The sequence below is a fragment of the Bombus vancouverensis genome, chromosome 11 (genome assembly GCF_051014615.1).
Source record: "Bombus vancouverensis nearcticus chromosome 11, iyBomVanc1_principal, whole genome shotgun sequence".
In the NCBI taxonomy this organism is placed as follows: Eukaryota; Metazoa; Arthropoda; class Insecta; order Hymenoptera; family Apidae; genus Bombus; species Bombus vancouverensis.
The window spans coordinates 12,681,118-12,697,466 of record NC_134921.1 but is presented as its reverse complement, the minus strand read 5'-3'; the positions used below and the strand labels follow the sequence as shown (position 1 = coordinate 12,697,466).

Sequence of the window (16,349 nt, the reverse complement as noted above, 5' to 3'; positions counted from 1 at the left end):
CACGCAATCCTATACGTATCTACGTACATGAAAACAACGTTCTCCTTCGTACGGCCCGCAAAACCTCCAGTAAAAGCCACCGACACACCTCCTCCAAACTACCTACAATCTTTCCCAAGCACCTGAAACGAGTCTTAAACCGCATCACAGGTGCACTCGCAGCGTTCGCCAAACCTACATTTCTTACTCCGTTGAGCCGAGTGTTTCTAGGAAGAAGCCGCGTGTATGTCCAGCAATTATCATGCACAAAGGCTGCTGCTGGTGTACAAAGGGAACGCGAAAAGAAGGAAAGAAAGAATAAAGGTAGAAAAAGGGGAAAAAAGCGAGGGGTTAAACAGTGGTCTTGGCCAAGACGCAAGACAATTTTAGCTGTAATTGTCGCCCGAGCGGGAAGGTCTGTAGTGTCTTTGTTTTCCTGTTCTTCTTGTACGGTGGGTTCCAGAGGAGGACCGGAGGAACTCTAACCTGCGGACCAACGGGACCAAGACAGCCGGAGGTTTGGGTTAAAGCTGAAACCAACGCCACTCTCCACCACTGCCGAGGCGCACTCAACCGGGGCGTCGGGACGACCTACCGAGCCGAACGGGAAAAACGGTGAGGGAGAGAAAGAGAGCCGGGGACGGAGGGGAAAGATTGCCGGAGGAACGAGCTCAAGACGGGTATCAAGATTGCATGGTCTATAAGGGAATATTAGATCGCTGCGGGTGAAACGTCGGATTTTTACCGCAACCACTTGCGACGCCTTTCACTGCGACCATGCGTGGATTATTACAGCTGTCCTGGCTTCTTTTCGTTTCTGTTCGTTCCAGCACACGTATACGTATGTATGTACGAGCATACGTGTGTAGCAGGAGTTGGGAGAAATTTTGGCTGTGAAATTCTGGCTTGTTGGTGGCTTACACGCGATCATTGGGATCTTAGTGGATGATAAATCTCTCGAAATTCGGTGAACGAGGGTTGCGCTCGAAAGGTTAGCAGGAGAATGTAAAACTGGAAGTGTCCTGTTCTTCTTTATTCGAGTTTTATTAGAGCTTGAGGTCTGGTGAATTTTTTGCTGATGTTTATGATAGGAGATGTATTTGACGTAATTTATCTTTATAACTTTTCAACTTTATAAATTTATAGACATATTCGTGTAAAACAAGTATATTTATCGCGTTATATTTATAGTATGTAATTTATAATTTATTACGATATATTTAAATACATATTTTATTTATATATTTTTATACTACTTTACCTTTAATTATATATATAATATATATATATATATATAACTTAAAACGTGTACAGCACGAGAGAATATGTTTGACTAATGCGTTGGAAAGAGGAATTTTTGAAATTTCCAGAGATATTTTCTTGAGGTACGAACAGTCGTCGGGTAGAAGAGAATATTTCTGGCAAATATACCAAGCTGCTTGTTTTCTTCTTCTTCAGAAGCTTTGTAAGTTCGTACGAAGCTCGAAACGACTAGATAAGTAAATAATCTCTGTGTTTTTGTAAACGTAGACACGCATTATATAATACACGATGGAAGAGAAGAAAACGAGAACTTTGTCGATATAATTCAACCGAATTAGAAGATGGCAAATTTCATTTCGCCCTATTTTATTTCTACTAAGTGAAATTTATGAAACGTTAACGATCTGTTTAGTATGCGTAATACGTATCGTGGTTAAAACACAAACGCGTGGATGTTACATGAAATTATACAAACATTATACGTTTCAATTTTGTAACAAATATTTCACGAACTATATCGCATTAACGTAGCACGGATACCACTAACAAATGAGCCACCCTGAAGAGTAAACTGGCTAACTATACTATCCGAAAATAACTTAATTGTACCCCGAGAATATATAATTATTGCTTGACTTGTCAAACGAAAATAGACCGCGACAAAATTGACTAATTTGGCTTCTATGCATCTCCGATAAGGAACGTATCAGCCGAATTAACGGTTTACCTACAGCATGTGCAATCTTACGTTTTAATTACGAATCGTTTCTAATTACGTTTGACGTAAAAACAAGCAGCGTACGGTTTTCGAATCGTAAGATCGAAATGCTCGTGAAATTGCCAAGAACGAAGTACTTGCGTGGAAAGTGATAATGAAGGGCGTTCCAAAGCCTTAAAGCCGAACGCGAAAAACAGTGAGCAGCTTGGCCACAGGAAGTGGAGTCACGTTTTAAATCAAAAGCTGCTGGAGGCAGCAATTAATTGGAGCTTTTAATTAAATCACGTCCGCACCAACCTGCTAACCTTTCAGAAAGCAACAAAAACGAGGAAAAGAAGCGAGGGAGGCGAGAAAAGAAGAGGAGAAAAACTTCACGACCAAATAAGAAGACAGCGGAGCGCCTTAATAAACGAGGCTGGAGCGCGTGCGCGCACCAAACATCCGACATTTTACCCGCACCGATCTAACGTTATTCAGGGACTTCTCGCGATACATCAATTCAGCTAATGTATCTTTTTCACTTTCTTCGATCGTTTGCTCGAGCGACCGATCTCTCCTCTCCTCTCCAATTTCTCCTGTCCGTTCTTTATTCTCGCCACAACGTCTTCACCTCCCTCCATTCTAGTAAACACGGATCATTCGCTCGTATCATTCGGAAAACACCGAGAACGCGCCTGGATCGGCAAAGATCGCGCGTTGATTCTGCTAGATGTTTGAATGAGATTGAGATGAAAGAAAGATAGAAAGGAGAGTGGGGAGAAGCAAGGAAAAGGAAGCGGAGAAAGCGAATGAGGTAAAAATAAGAGAAAGGAGGGTAGAAGGTGTACACGGGATGAATGCGCAGGGCAGTGTTGGGTGAACCAATGTTCGTTACTAGAATGAAAAGGAAAAGAAAACCCGCTACTTGTATATTATTCGCTTTGTTCCAAGTTATCGAAGCTATCCAAGCGTTTTCGGTCATTTCGCAAAGAAGTTTTGTATTCGTCTTTACGCGCTATAAATATTCTTTTCGACGGAGCAACGTTATTTCTTTTATTCGAAGATTTAGAACGACGAATGCAAAAGACGTTGACTAAATTCATTTTATATGTTATCCGAAATAATCGAAGCCCAACACTGGCGCAAGAATTCGTTTGAAACGACGAGGAATATTCGTCGATTGTCAAGTGGAAGCCGAGTGAAAGCCTCGTGTTGGTCAAAGTCGAATAATTTATAAACCGGAGAACACAGCTTCGCTGCCAAAAATTCCTGAAAGTATCTGGTAAATGCTGTAGGAGCCGCGTAATGAGACTGGCGACGTCTCGAGGAGTTTAAATATTTGCGTACGGAACGTTCGTAGGAATTTTTGTCAGGATTCGACGTCGTACCAAGAAGATCCCTCCTCCCCTTAAACGGATTCGACTTTCCATCTATGAACCGTCGTCGAAAGCGAATAAAAGGCCGCTCTTAATTTCTCGAGATTGCCGCTTTAAATATCGATGAGTGAACAATTTGCGTTTCTCATTTCCACCTTTCATCTGGAAACTTTCCTTTCCAAACGATATAAGGAACGAAACGAGATAGCGAACAAAACCTCAATGTGGAAAATCCTTGGAGAAATTTCGGTGTTCTTCTGCCTTTCGCTGCACGAAAAGCACAACATATTTATTTCCCGCCATCCTAATAACATCACCGTTAACAATCATCGATCGATAATTAATCGAAAGAAAATACTCATCTTACAATACTTATTGTTAGTAGCTGGTAAAATCCGAGCGTCAAAGTGGATATTAGTTGATGCCCTAATTGAGAGGACCAAATGTACACACGTGTCGCATAAAACGTTGATTGTTAACAAATTTTGATATACCATAATTTTACCCCTAGTAAAGTGTAACGTAGCGAGTAAAATATTTAATGGGCTGCCATTTGCCTCGATTGCCATCTGATCCTCTCAATTGGTTTGAAGATTAATCGGATAATCGCGAATATTTGCTTGTAACTCTTGTAATAATTTAACAAGGCTGCGTTAACTAGCGATGCATAATTTTCCAAACTAAATGCGTAAAACGTTCGAGCGCTGAGAAAGCTAATAAAAGTCTGGTGGTACTCGCTCGACGCTAAGTGTATAGCACCGATCGGAAACGAAGCAAGTAAAGGCCGAGCGTCGATTAAAGTCAATTGCAATAAAATTCGCTACGCTTGTTCGCGGTCTCGGCGGATGAGTGGCGAACCGAACAGGTTAAACGAATAAAATTTATTTCCTATCGAGACTTCGATGGCCAAGCTTTTTTGTATATACGCTTCGTGCATATACTGCGTGCCGTTAATGTTGAAGTAAGTTCGTTAATAACGAGAAAACGACGATGCAACGAAAAGTTGAACATTTCTCCGGATTTTCCTTAAAACGTAAGATTAACAAGAAACGATTATAAAACTACTACGGTATTAATATAGCGTATGTAATAATATAAAAGTATCTTTTCGGAGATGAAATGCTGATAAAATTCGAGCAACTCGAGGACGAGGGATCTTTGATGTACAAGCCTCGAAACTGAACACTCATATACGTCCAAGTACGTGTAAATATTCGGATCAATCGCGATCCAAATACGAAAACCACACAGGCTGTTCTATACTCCTTTGTTTCTATTTTCGGCTGTTTTCTGCGTAAACGATTCTTCGTTTCTTCTCTGTTCTTTGACGATACGTATATACTTGCTCGCTACGACAGATAAAATTTAAATTCAGATTTTTACAAAATATGGGATCAATGCCAGTTCGAAGTATCTTTTCTTCTAGTTATATATATTTCGGGTATATTCTTACGCGTTTACTTTGGATCGAATAGAGAGAAAGCAGCCTTCGTCGTTTAACGCTTAAGAAGCTGTAAAGTTGCGAATCGTCATATCGACACGATATTATTATCTTTAGGAGCAGTGTTCTTTCTGAAACCAGTGATGTCGTTTCCGCGTTACGTACGACAAACCTTCCCTCGAACTTCGTGTCTACTTCTGACACGTTTAAAAAAAAAAAAAAGAAAGCTGACTATTTTATAAAAGAAAAAGAGAAAAAATTGTGAGCAAAGAAGTTGGACGAGTCGTATGCACTTTAAATTAATCGAAGGAAACTAAAACTCTAAAGAATCGTCGAGATAAAATAAATTATATTCTTTACAAATGTTTTCATAACGTAACGTTCTAATCGTAAAACTGTTACTTTAAGGTTTTGGAATATTTACAGTACTTCGAATGAATATTTGAACGTTGATAAATAAAATGGAACTGAACAATGTAACATGCTCAAAAATTGACTTAAGTACGATATACAATGTAACGGTATACTAATTTCTATAAGAACATTCGAAATTAACTTCTCTCTTGGACACGGAATATCGTTGATTTCTCAAAATTATCGGTCTACAGCGTAGACTTTATTTCGTCGTTAATACAGAGAAATTTGTACAATCGACTCAGTGCCGTCCATCAAGCTACTGTATTCACGTATATACGTTACGTATGTCTTTTATATAAAAAAAAATCGTCGTAACAGGTAAAAAGATAAAAAGCTAAGAAATGTAAAAAGAAATTCTGATGTTTCACGATAACGTTGTCATTCTTGATGGACGTTTAGCTTTCATAATTTTAGGATTAATAAAAGGCTTTGGATGGAAACGTTGCTCAAATGATAATAATTCGATACCGTTTTTTAATTACTTTCGATAATTCTACATGTGTTTTATGATATTTTCACGTCTTTCTTTCATTTACTGTGATATCGTATACCACGATCGAATACAAAAATAATATATATATAAAATTCCTACCTTTAACGCGCCTATCGACTCAACTTTTAACGTAACGATTCTCCGTTCCGTACTTTGACCAAATAATATGAATTTTTATAATAATTTCATTTTCGACAAACACACGATCCTAGATACGAAAAACCAGAAAAGAAAGAAACGTTAACAAACATTACGCACCAAGCTAACAAGAAAACAAGAAGAAAGTATACACGAAATCCAATGGAAATACGTCAACATGTAAAGAAGCGACTTAGGGATACGATAATCTGGTCGCGATGTTGTTAAAAATAATTTTCTAAGCAATATATGTATACATGTGACAATAATTTACTCGTAAAAACGGTTATTAAATCAACGGTTTTCTAAAAACGTAATCGATAGAAACGAAATAAGAACGTTAAATGAACGTAAAGTTAATTAGAATAATTCGTAAAGAACAATTGTCGAACTCTCAAGGGAGAACGAAAGGGTATGCCGGTTGCACCGATGAATAAAACTAAGCCATCCGACGTGTATTAACGCGAGACGATATCACTGGCGACAGAGGTTCCCTGGAAGAACGACGAAAACATCGTGTTGCAGCGTTCGAGGCGCGTTCGAGGAACGATGAAGTCGAATTGCAGTCGAGACTCGACAATTTCGACGCACTTATCGCACAAGTACACCCCCACACATGCATAGACACACGCTCGTCCACCTGTGACACATAGCTGTACACGTACAAAACGCAAATATTCACCGACAGTTCGTAAATACTTAACCATGCTGAAAAAATTACAGCGAGACAATACAAACCGTATTGTATGATACACGTAATACAGGGTGATTCTAAACGAAAATGAAGGGACGAATCGAAAGGCAAAGGGGATGAAAATAGACGACGAATGTCCGCTTCTTGTCTACATATGGATCAATGTCGACGAACAGAAAGGAGAACTAAGATCTTGGCCCCTTAGCTGTTATCGGTTTCCAATCGAAATTAACAAACGTATAATGCGATTGTCAGGCAATACGATTATATATTTTTAGAATTATATTTTCTGTTTTCTCGAACAAATACAGTTTCTTCGATTTTGCCGAATTTTTCCTTTCTAACGTTTTCTATTCCTACGTCGATATTGGTTTGTAGACACTGCAAGAGATGGGCATTTCTCGTCCATTTTTGTAGCCCGTGCCCGTAATATTTATTACATTTTTAATATAAAAGCAGTTTAAGACGGTACTTGATCAACGTATGCTTTGTTAAAATATAGTGGATAATCGTGTCATTTCATTATCATGCGCACATCGCTATAATATGTATGCTTGGCAAAAGACATTTTTTTACTTGCTAGAATGATATCGCTCGTTGTACATTCTTTCCACGATAACGTGCCCGTTTACTCATTTAGATATAACGTTTAAACGAAAGAGAAAAAAGAAAAAATGCAAAAAATACCAGTCTCGAAAGCCACCAAAGAAACGTAGAAAATGTTGAATCCAGCAGAGCAAAAGTGATTTACAAGCCACCTATTCAAAATTGAAAACGAGAAGAAAGAGTTTTCTAGTTTTCAATGCTTCGAACGAACATTGTATACGAAACTTCCGTCGCTAAATTTCAAAGCATTGTTATCTTCAGAACGACACATTCAATTACTACGAAAAAAGAAAAGAAAAAAAAAGGGAGAAGGAAGGGAATAAAAGAAGCAAGGGATAAAACACAGAACACCTAAAGCAGCATTGATCCAAGTATCCTCGCGTCGCGTTTCTCATCTTCCTCGAAGAAAACCTTCCGCACGCCTGCGACGTGTACGTCGCGGTGCAAGTGTTTGGACGAATAGTTGTGAACTTGCCCGAGTAAAGATGCAGAAGCAAAACGACTGAAAGAACGAAAAAGGATAAAGAAATACAATCAGGGAAAAATAGGGGGAAAAAAATAAACGAGAAAACAAACACGAACAAAAAATACAACACGACAAGAACACATGACCAGGTTCACTTAGAGAAAACAGAAGTTGGACACGGGAGATCGAACACTCGTTTTTCCAGAGACACCAGCAGCATGTATATTCACGTACATGACCGTACGCATATATGAAACGTATCCGTACGTGACACGCACACGATACGCACCCTGAATACCGCCGGGACCAATCGAACCACCCCCTGTACAACCCCACGCTGTACGATCCGTCTGATCCTCAAATTGCGTTTAAAGAAAAATTACACTGTCGTCTAAACTACGGAAGACGAAAGTGTAGGAAAGCACCATTCGTATTTACGATCGTGTGTACACGTGTTTGCACGCGAGAGAGAAAGGAGAGAGAGAGAGGAAAAGAGTTGAAACGGCGATATAAGCGGGGGATGGGGGACTGACAGGGCCAAGTGGAGAACGTGGCAAGCATATCAAGCGACCAATAATAAGGCGCACTTTGACTCCTTCGTGGACAGGACCAGGTGTTTCCAGGATTTATACGAGACTCGTAGGTCATCGACGAACCAGACGAACAGAAAATCGCGAACCAGAGAAACGTATTTGGAAAAACATGTTTGCGAACGTCGGGGAGCGACTTTCATGCGCAAAGACGCGTGAAAGATCAAAGGAAGTGGAATATTTGCCCGCTAGCGAATCGTTCGAGCTGATTCTGATGCGATCAGCGAGGTTTGGTTGGAGAAACTGAATGTGAATCGAGTTTCGGGTGAATCGGAGGTGAAGTTGTCGGGGAGGAGAAATCGAGCAGAGAGTTGGGAGTTTTGTTTTTGTTGGCACTCCTGGACAGTTTTATGGTAGTGCCGTAATTTAGAAGGGGGTTGAAAATGGTTGGCGAAAAGCCAGAAAAGGGAGGAAAGTGGAAGATGAAGAATAACTGCGATATCTGCGAGTATTGAGAAATTGAAAATCTAGGCAATAGAATATGGACGTGATTTTATGAATAATGACTTTTTAAACAATAACGAATTTTAATAAATAACGGGTTTATCGTTCAGAGGAGACACTATAGTGGTCGATATATACGCGTTAATGGTTGAAGTTAAATGCAGCGTGACAAGAACGAAACGGGAAACGAAACTTTCGAGTGAATTTCTGCTTCGATTTATTCGACGTTCGTAAGAATGAGTAGAACGAAACGAAATAATTATTTATCAAATATCCAACAAAGAAAATATTGTACGATGTCTCAAAGTTATATGCGAATACCTAATCGAGAAAATAATATCACTTTGCTACTAGGTACTACTGCCAGAACCAAATATTAATCTCAAATACAAAATATTAAAATGTTCAAATAAAATTAATATTAAAAATATTAAAATACTAATCTCGTAAACAGGAAGAAACATTTATTAAGTGGTATGGAACACAAAAAGAAAGTAATCCTACGGTACTACTAACTTTAGAAAGAAAGAAATAAATTCTAATTTTTAATACGAAACGATGAAAATTCGATTATCGAGCTCCCACTGTGATACGAATCGGTGACGCTAAAAATTTCGCGGATATTCAATCGTACATCATCGGCAACTGCATAATCAACAACGTGTCTAGAAACGGGCAGAATTCCATCGTACGAGCAACAATTTTTTTCGTTAAATCTGCCCCATGAACCGAAAACGTGATTAAATTCAGGCTCGATTCACTTCAGGAACCGTTTCTACGCGATTTGTCCGGAATTTTCCACTCGTTGATCCGACGTTAATTAATTAGTGGCGAAAATTAAATGTCAGAGGAGTAAGAAGATACCGTGACCTACCCGGATGCAACGTTTTTTGAAGTTGAGGTAAAATAGAGGATATAGTGCAGTGGAAAAATGAAAAGTCACCTAAGGGTAAAATTAATTATATTTTACTTTTAAGGTAAAACACGAATTTCCGCTTGAACCGTACGCTAAATATTTAGTAATACATTAATAAATATCGTTTAACATAACAGAACAGTTATCGCGAAACATCATGCGAAATTATTGATTAAATTTGTATTTTTATGAGTACGACGGTTCGATCTTCTTTAAAGAATGTCGCCATTGAACGTCTGCTTTTCAGTAGATACTTTTAATTCTAGATACCGCGAACTGGTTTAATCGAATATCGATAATTTAGCAGAGGGTTGTTAGCAATGCTGGGAGTGTTCTTAAATCAGCAGGTGAAAACACGATTCGAATTAGTCGAACCGTAAGTCACTCGAATAGAATTTTCTTCGTTAGTTCAATGCACATGAAACGACGATTTCAAGTTTCGAGGTGAGTTTAAGTTACCGCGGAAGACAAAATGTGTGATAAATTTCTTACACCTTCCTTTTAATCGTTGCCAACTGTCTGCTGCAAAATACGGTGTATAAGTACAAGGCCTATAAATTAAAAAGCTATCGTTCGTCGTAAAAATGATACGCTTCGTTCGATGAACGACGCAATTTTTGTTCAAAAAATGATACCTCGATCGAAGAACGTGAAATTCATATAATTTCTTTCTAAATCAGATCGTCAACTTAAATATACGTATAAAAATTTGCAAGCAAGGCCTACTACCATTAACACTAAGTATAGCGTGTAACTGTCGATATTTTTGACGGAACAAAATTGTTCTCTAAAAACTAACTAAACTAAAAAGTTAGTAGGAACTGTTCTAGTCACAGCCGAGCCACGAATCTAACAAGTGGAACAACAGAGAATCTGCAACGGTAAATTACTGCTGCTCGAACGTGATACACGAACCGCAAAAGAAATCTTTCAGCCGTGTGACACGAATCACCGGTGATCAATCTTATCTGAAACCTCTATCTATCCGATCCCTTTACGAGTCCTACGTGCGTGGATTACGCGTTGGCCACTCGATTCGCCGCGAACAGATATAAAACGATACGTGACCTGTCGCCCGGACAACGTGTACGACAATCCGCAAAGTATTCCCGATCTTATCTCTCTCCTTACACGCCCCTCGAGGAACACAAAAGCCATAGAATATAGGCTGACGTTCTCTTCGCGCAAACGAGTCTTCGCGAATCCGATACATTGTTCCGTTGACGGCGAATAAATCCGATCGAGGGTCGGAAAGCAGATTCGACGCCGCGACAGGATTTCAATCGGTTGCTATCGAGTCGGGTGTAATTGATAGATTTCTGAACGAGGAAATCGGAGAAACAAAGCGTACGGTGACGGCACGAGAGAGAGAGTCTTAACCCTTGTGTTATTAGCCGAGGATATGGGGTTGGTTAGGGAGAAATGGAAGGCAGGAGTTTGAGAAACAGGTTTCGAGAGAAATGGAAATTATGAGCCTCGGCTGGGTTAAGGAGAAGAGAAAGATAGAAGTTTGGGCTTCGTTAAAGAGGAATGGGAAGTTGGAGTTTGGATTAAAGAGAAGTGGAAAATGGAAGTTTTGGTTGGATTAAAGAGCAGTGGAAAATGGAAGTTTTGGTTGGATTAAAGAGCAGTGGAAAATAGAAGTTTGAACTGGATTAACAGAAAGTTGGAGGTGAAACTGTAGATTGTTTTAATGGGAAGTGGAACATAAAAATTTGAGTTACGTTGAGTTACGCAAGTGGAAAACTAGAGTTTGGGCTGTGTTAACGAGAAACGGGAACATCGGAGTTTGGAGTAAACAAAAGTAGACAATGGAAGTTGGAGCTGCGCGACAGGATCATGGAAAAATAATTTTAGATTGTTAATTTTATCTTGTTAGTAGATGAAGCTCCCATTGAAGCGAACGATAAAACCAATCTTTAATAATTGCAATTAAACGGTAAATTTCCTACAATTCCAAAAACGCTGATCTCTATTCGGTCTTGATAAAGGTAATGATATGATAAAGAGATGGCACGCATCGAAACGATTCTAAAAGTGAAACAAAAAAGTTATAACGAGATCCTGTTCACCGTGAAATGTCCAGTCATCGCTACATTGACGGAAAAGAAACCGGTTCGCGTTGTCATCCGTTCCAGTATTTAACCTGGTACGCGTTTATTCAGCCCGTTAAAAGGAAACGCAACTTGAGTTAAACTTTTTTTTGATAGTCGACTAGTGTCCAGGTATTATCCAAAGAAAAAGTGCTTCAAAATGTGCCGCGTGCAAACGAAGAACAGAATGACGGAAGCAATGGAAGAGCGTGAAAGAAAATACGTAGAAAAAGAGGGAAAAGGTCGACGAAAAAAAAAGAAGAAGAACAAAATGAAAGGAATTGTACGCGTTTGCGGATGTGCAGAAAGAAAATAAAAGGTATCTCTGCGAACGTATATATGTATCCGTGCAAACCGCTGTTGCCTGATATTAATAGTGAATCACAGCGACGGTACGCGTTGGCGAGGAAGATTTTCCAGGCGAATTGACGTTTTTCTCTTTAACACCGTTACTAATTGTCAGAGCAAAATTGTTCAAAGAATATTGAAAAGCGAGAAAATGTATCGAAGAAGAAACTACAGATGGAAAGAAAAAAATGATCGTCCAGCGACAGAATTTCACGCAGAGACGAGTATCAATTTGCCGCTAGCGTGCTACTACTTTTGTATAAAAGTTTATGAATTTGAAATTACCTCTCGACTTCTCGTCCAACGCAAATTAAATATTTGAAAGCCATATAATAAGTATCTCGATTTAACTGATATTTAATGGTACGAAATTGTTACAAAGTGAACCATTATTTGAGTTTGCAATTAAAACGCGTTACCAGTATGAAATACCGAGCCGGTTGATTTATCACGGTATATATGTATATATACTGGCATATTTAATCAATTCAGTCTTAGAAACAGCTCTTATTATTTCATTTTCTAACGCGATAAGTACCAACTGTTAACAAAACATTTGTATTGTAATATATGCATTGTGTAAAAAGCAGAATTCAGGACACAGAAATAAATTATTTCTGTAATACGCTACAGTTACGGTTATTATTCAAATTTATTTAACGTTGAATGTTGAACAGAAATACTCGTAAAGAATGAAAATTTAAGATGTTAAAGATAAAGTTTTAAGAGAATAGTTATAGTTTTTATGGAATTTTAAGAAATATCATGATATCGATGATAAAAGAAAATTCGAGTAGAATAACGGCGTTACATTTAGAATAAAACCTGGTTTTGTTACATTCTCGCGCATAGTGTTTTCTTTTTAGATTATTTATTTTAAATCAAGCGTAATACGTAATACATAACATGGCTGAAAGGGCATAAAAGTTCTGAATATCAGATCGATCGATGTGTCGTAAATAAAAAGTTAATATCGAAACATTTTCGCTCGTCGATGTGTACTTGATCACGATTCGCGTATAATAATGTAAGCAAAGGTTTGTCGTGAAAAAATGTCGAATGCTTTCGAATTTATGTCATAAATTTAAAAATCATCTTGAAACTTGCAAATTCTTCTAATTAAATTGCTAACTTCTCATGCATTTAATCGTCTTAACGAATTTGGTTTGTTCTTCACTTTTCATATTTTCTTTGGAAGGATTCAAACCAAACGATAATAATCTCAAGATTTCATGCACAATCTGTCTACACAGTACTCCGAAGTAATGTTCGCCGGATAAAATATCTCGTTGCGCGAAAGAGGAAGATCATGCTATTTTCGTAGTTAAACGTAAAAGACGATATCTGAAATGTCCTCAAAAAGTTATATTTTTCTGTTACCTAATGTTCGTTCTCTTATTCGCAGTCTCGACATTAAAAAGTCGCTGTAGCCATAAAACAACAGAACATTGTGTCAAATGAGTAATAAGCACATAAATATCGGACGCTTAAATCTACTACATCTATTTCTCAAAAAGGTTACACTTTATTAAAATCACTGAACGAATAAACAGAAATGTATGATATAAACACTGAACACGCATACGTGCACCCAGTCGTACAACTAAATATGGATAGTAAACAAATTCAAGCGAAGCCTATTCGATAAATATAACAGAGACCAAAGAACTAGAAAACAAATACGATTACAAGGCAAACGTTCGTTTAATAAACATACCAAACGGCGAACATTTATTGAACAAACACATCACACTTCGAGTAGCTATTCAACGAATCAATCGCAGTATCGAACGTATACGATGTTTAAACAAATTTAATGGAAGATAAACATCCATCGAACGAGCCTGTAATGTAACTTCGAAAGATTACGAATCAGTATACCGAAGAGTTGGTCGTTCAAAGCGCAAAACGATTCAATTATCATCGTATTAAATCGATATCTCGAAGGATAATTTGAAAAACGGAAACAAAAAAAAAAAAAAAAGACACGAAACATCCATTGAACGAAGCAAAATTAAAAAATCAGCTCACTGATCAAAGTTTATAGTTGCAACTACGACAAAGCGATTCAATCCCTCTACCTCCATGAATCGATATCAGAAAGGATAATCCACGAAATGGAAGTACAGAAAGCACGAAATATCACGACGGATAAACTAGAATAAAACGAAGATAAAGATAGCACATCGTAACAAGAAACAATTCGCCGATTCTTCTAAATAGTATACATATCATGACGCTTTAAAATAACTCAAGTACTTACTCTCTCAAAGAAAAACTAAATAAATAAATAAATAAATAAATAAACAAGTAGAAAGTGACGGGAGAGCTTTTTTTCTTTTTGTTTCATTAAGCCAGACTTCGAAGGATCGATCCAAGTTCCCGATAAGAGTAACCCATGATATAATAAAGGAAAGGGAAAAAAGAAAGGATGGAAGAAAAAAAGGGGAGAGGGGAAAAAGGAGAAAGAAATGTACAGGAAAACCTTACTACGAGTTAGCACAGTACGGTATCAGGGGAGCGACATGTGCTGTATCCAAGGACTCTGTACAAAGAAGCATACACAAACACACACGCATACACACACATATCTAAATCATACTCACACGCACAGACCTACATATGCACACACGTTCGTTGACCACCGCCCTTTTACACGTTTTATCGGTCTTTTTGACTTTGTAGATAGTGGTACGACTTTTCTTACACACGCCAGACGACGTCGACGACCTCCGGCCTCCGGAATACAGTTTTTGTCTACCGGACACCGGAAGTCATCGTCGTTCGATCACGATTATTGCTAATCTCGTTATTATTATTACTTATCATTACGGTTATATACATTTAAAGAAAAAGAAAAAAAAAGAAGAAGAAAAGGAAAGAACGGAGACGATGAAAAAAGGTGATAGAGGACTAAATCGAGGAACATACATAGATACACGACGATGATGAGGAGCTCGTAACGTCACGCCGTGTTCTGGTCGGAGCATCGTTTCTTTCGAAATTCCGGCGTGACGTCACCTTCATTATTGTATTTAATAGCATTATAATTTATTCTTGTAATATCATTATCGTTATCGCTGCGATTCCCGTGATCATCGTCGGCCACTTCCAACTTCCCAGTTCCAAGAGGGTGGAAACGCATTTCTCTGCCGGCGTTTAGAAACACGAGGATCGATGAAATAATAAATTACTTGAGAACGACGTAATACAAATGGGGGTATCTCCGCGAAGAAACGGACTCGAGGGAGGGTAGACTCAAGTTGCGTTTGCGATTTGGACTGTGGCGTGATGTGGCCGACGATCGTGACGCGTGATCGAGAGAGTGAAAGAGAGAGCGAAAGAGAAAAAGAGCGAGAGCGAGAGAGAGAGAGAGAGAGAGAGAGAATAGAGGCGAAAATGAAAACAAATTGAAAAAATGAAAAAGCGAATTATATATCTATTATTGTATCGAGAGTTGTGCGCTGCGTTTGCGATTTAAGCTAGTTCGTTTGTAAATAAAGACTATTTAACTCTTTGATATCAGTGTCTCTCGATCATTCTGAAACGATGTACATTTCTGTCTATGGTTCTCTTTAATCCTCTATAACTGGATGAAATATTATAATCGGAGCTTGATATGCTTGCGATAGACGAAGGTTGCAGCGGACGAAATAACATTTTCAAAACACGGTCCGATGAATATAGATATCCCAAGTTACCTACGGCGTTATAGAGGGTTAAAACGACCGCTGTCCCCGTAGGATATCTTCGTCGAAAAGCGAGGAAACCAGGATGACGGTGGATGAAGAACGCTGGATGGAGTCTCAGAATCTTAATTGGCCATTTCTGCGACAAGCTGCTAGATATTTGGCTTTATAATTGGAGTAGTCGGCCCACGAATCTTTTGATCCTCTTATATTTTTGCTCACAGCGGAAGGTATCTACTTTAATTTCAGCGGCTTGCGACGTTTTCTTTTCGCGATGCGTATAAACGTACGAATTATGAGACACGTTTCTCCCTTTCTAAATTAAAAAATTTAATTTCGTAGGAAATTCTGACCGGCTTAGCTAGATATAGCAAACATCAAATCGTCCTCTTCAAATATTAACCTTTGGATACCACGTGAATTCTCAACTTGTGTCACACCCGATACGTCTCCACTCGTTTCTCGGTCCAAGGCCATTCAGACAACGCAGGGTAGTTGCTCGTACACGAGACACATGCCAATATTGTCCTCGAGAGTGGTTCCCGTGTCCTGTCCAGGACCGAAAGCCACCCTAATACGAAAGGGCGTTGCCCAGGTCTCCACGCGGCAGTTACCTTCTTCGTCCAGCTCGTTTCGATCGCACAGAGAGTTGCCGCAGTGTTCAAGGTTGCAAATTCCGGCCTCGTTGTTGCCAGGCTG

At 38.7% G+C, this 16,349-nt stretch overlaps 2 protein-coding genes across 2 annotated transcripts in view; one reads left to right on the top strand and one right to left on the bottom strand.

The window, feature by feature from the left end:
• The window catches only part of LOC117154739 (Shaker cognate w), a 47,440-nt gene extending 31,959 nt beyond the window's left edge, over positions 1–15,481 (top strand). Inside the window, exon 5 of the mRNA XM_033329981.2 lies at positions 443–15,481. Coding sequence (XP_033185872.1) covers positions 443–507 — 65 coding nt within the window. The 3' untranslated portion in view covers positions 508–15,481. The remainder of the gene's footprint in view (positions 1–442) is intronic.
• LOC117154867 (uncharacterized) overlaps positions 15,475–16,349 on the bottom strand; it is a 14,534-nt gene continuing 13,659 nt past the window's right edge. Inside the window, exon 6 of the mRNA XM_033330236.2 lies at positions 15,475–16,346. Coding sequence (XP_033186127.2) covers positions 16,128–16,346 — 219 coding nt within the window. The 3' untranslated portion in view covers positions 15,475–16,127. The remainder of the gene's footprint in view (positions 16,347–16,349) is intronic.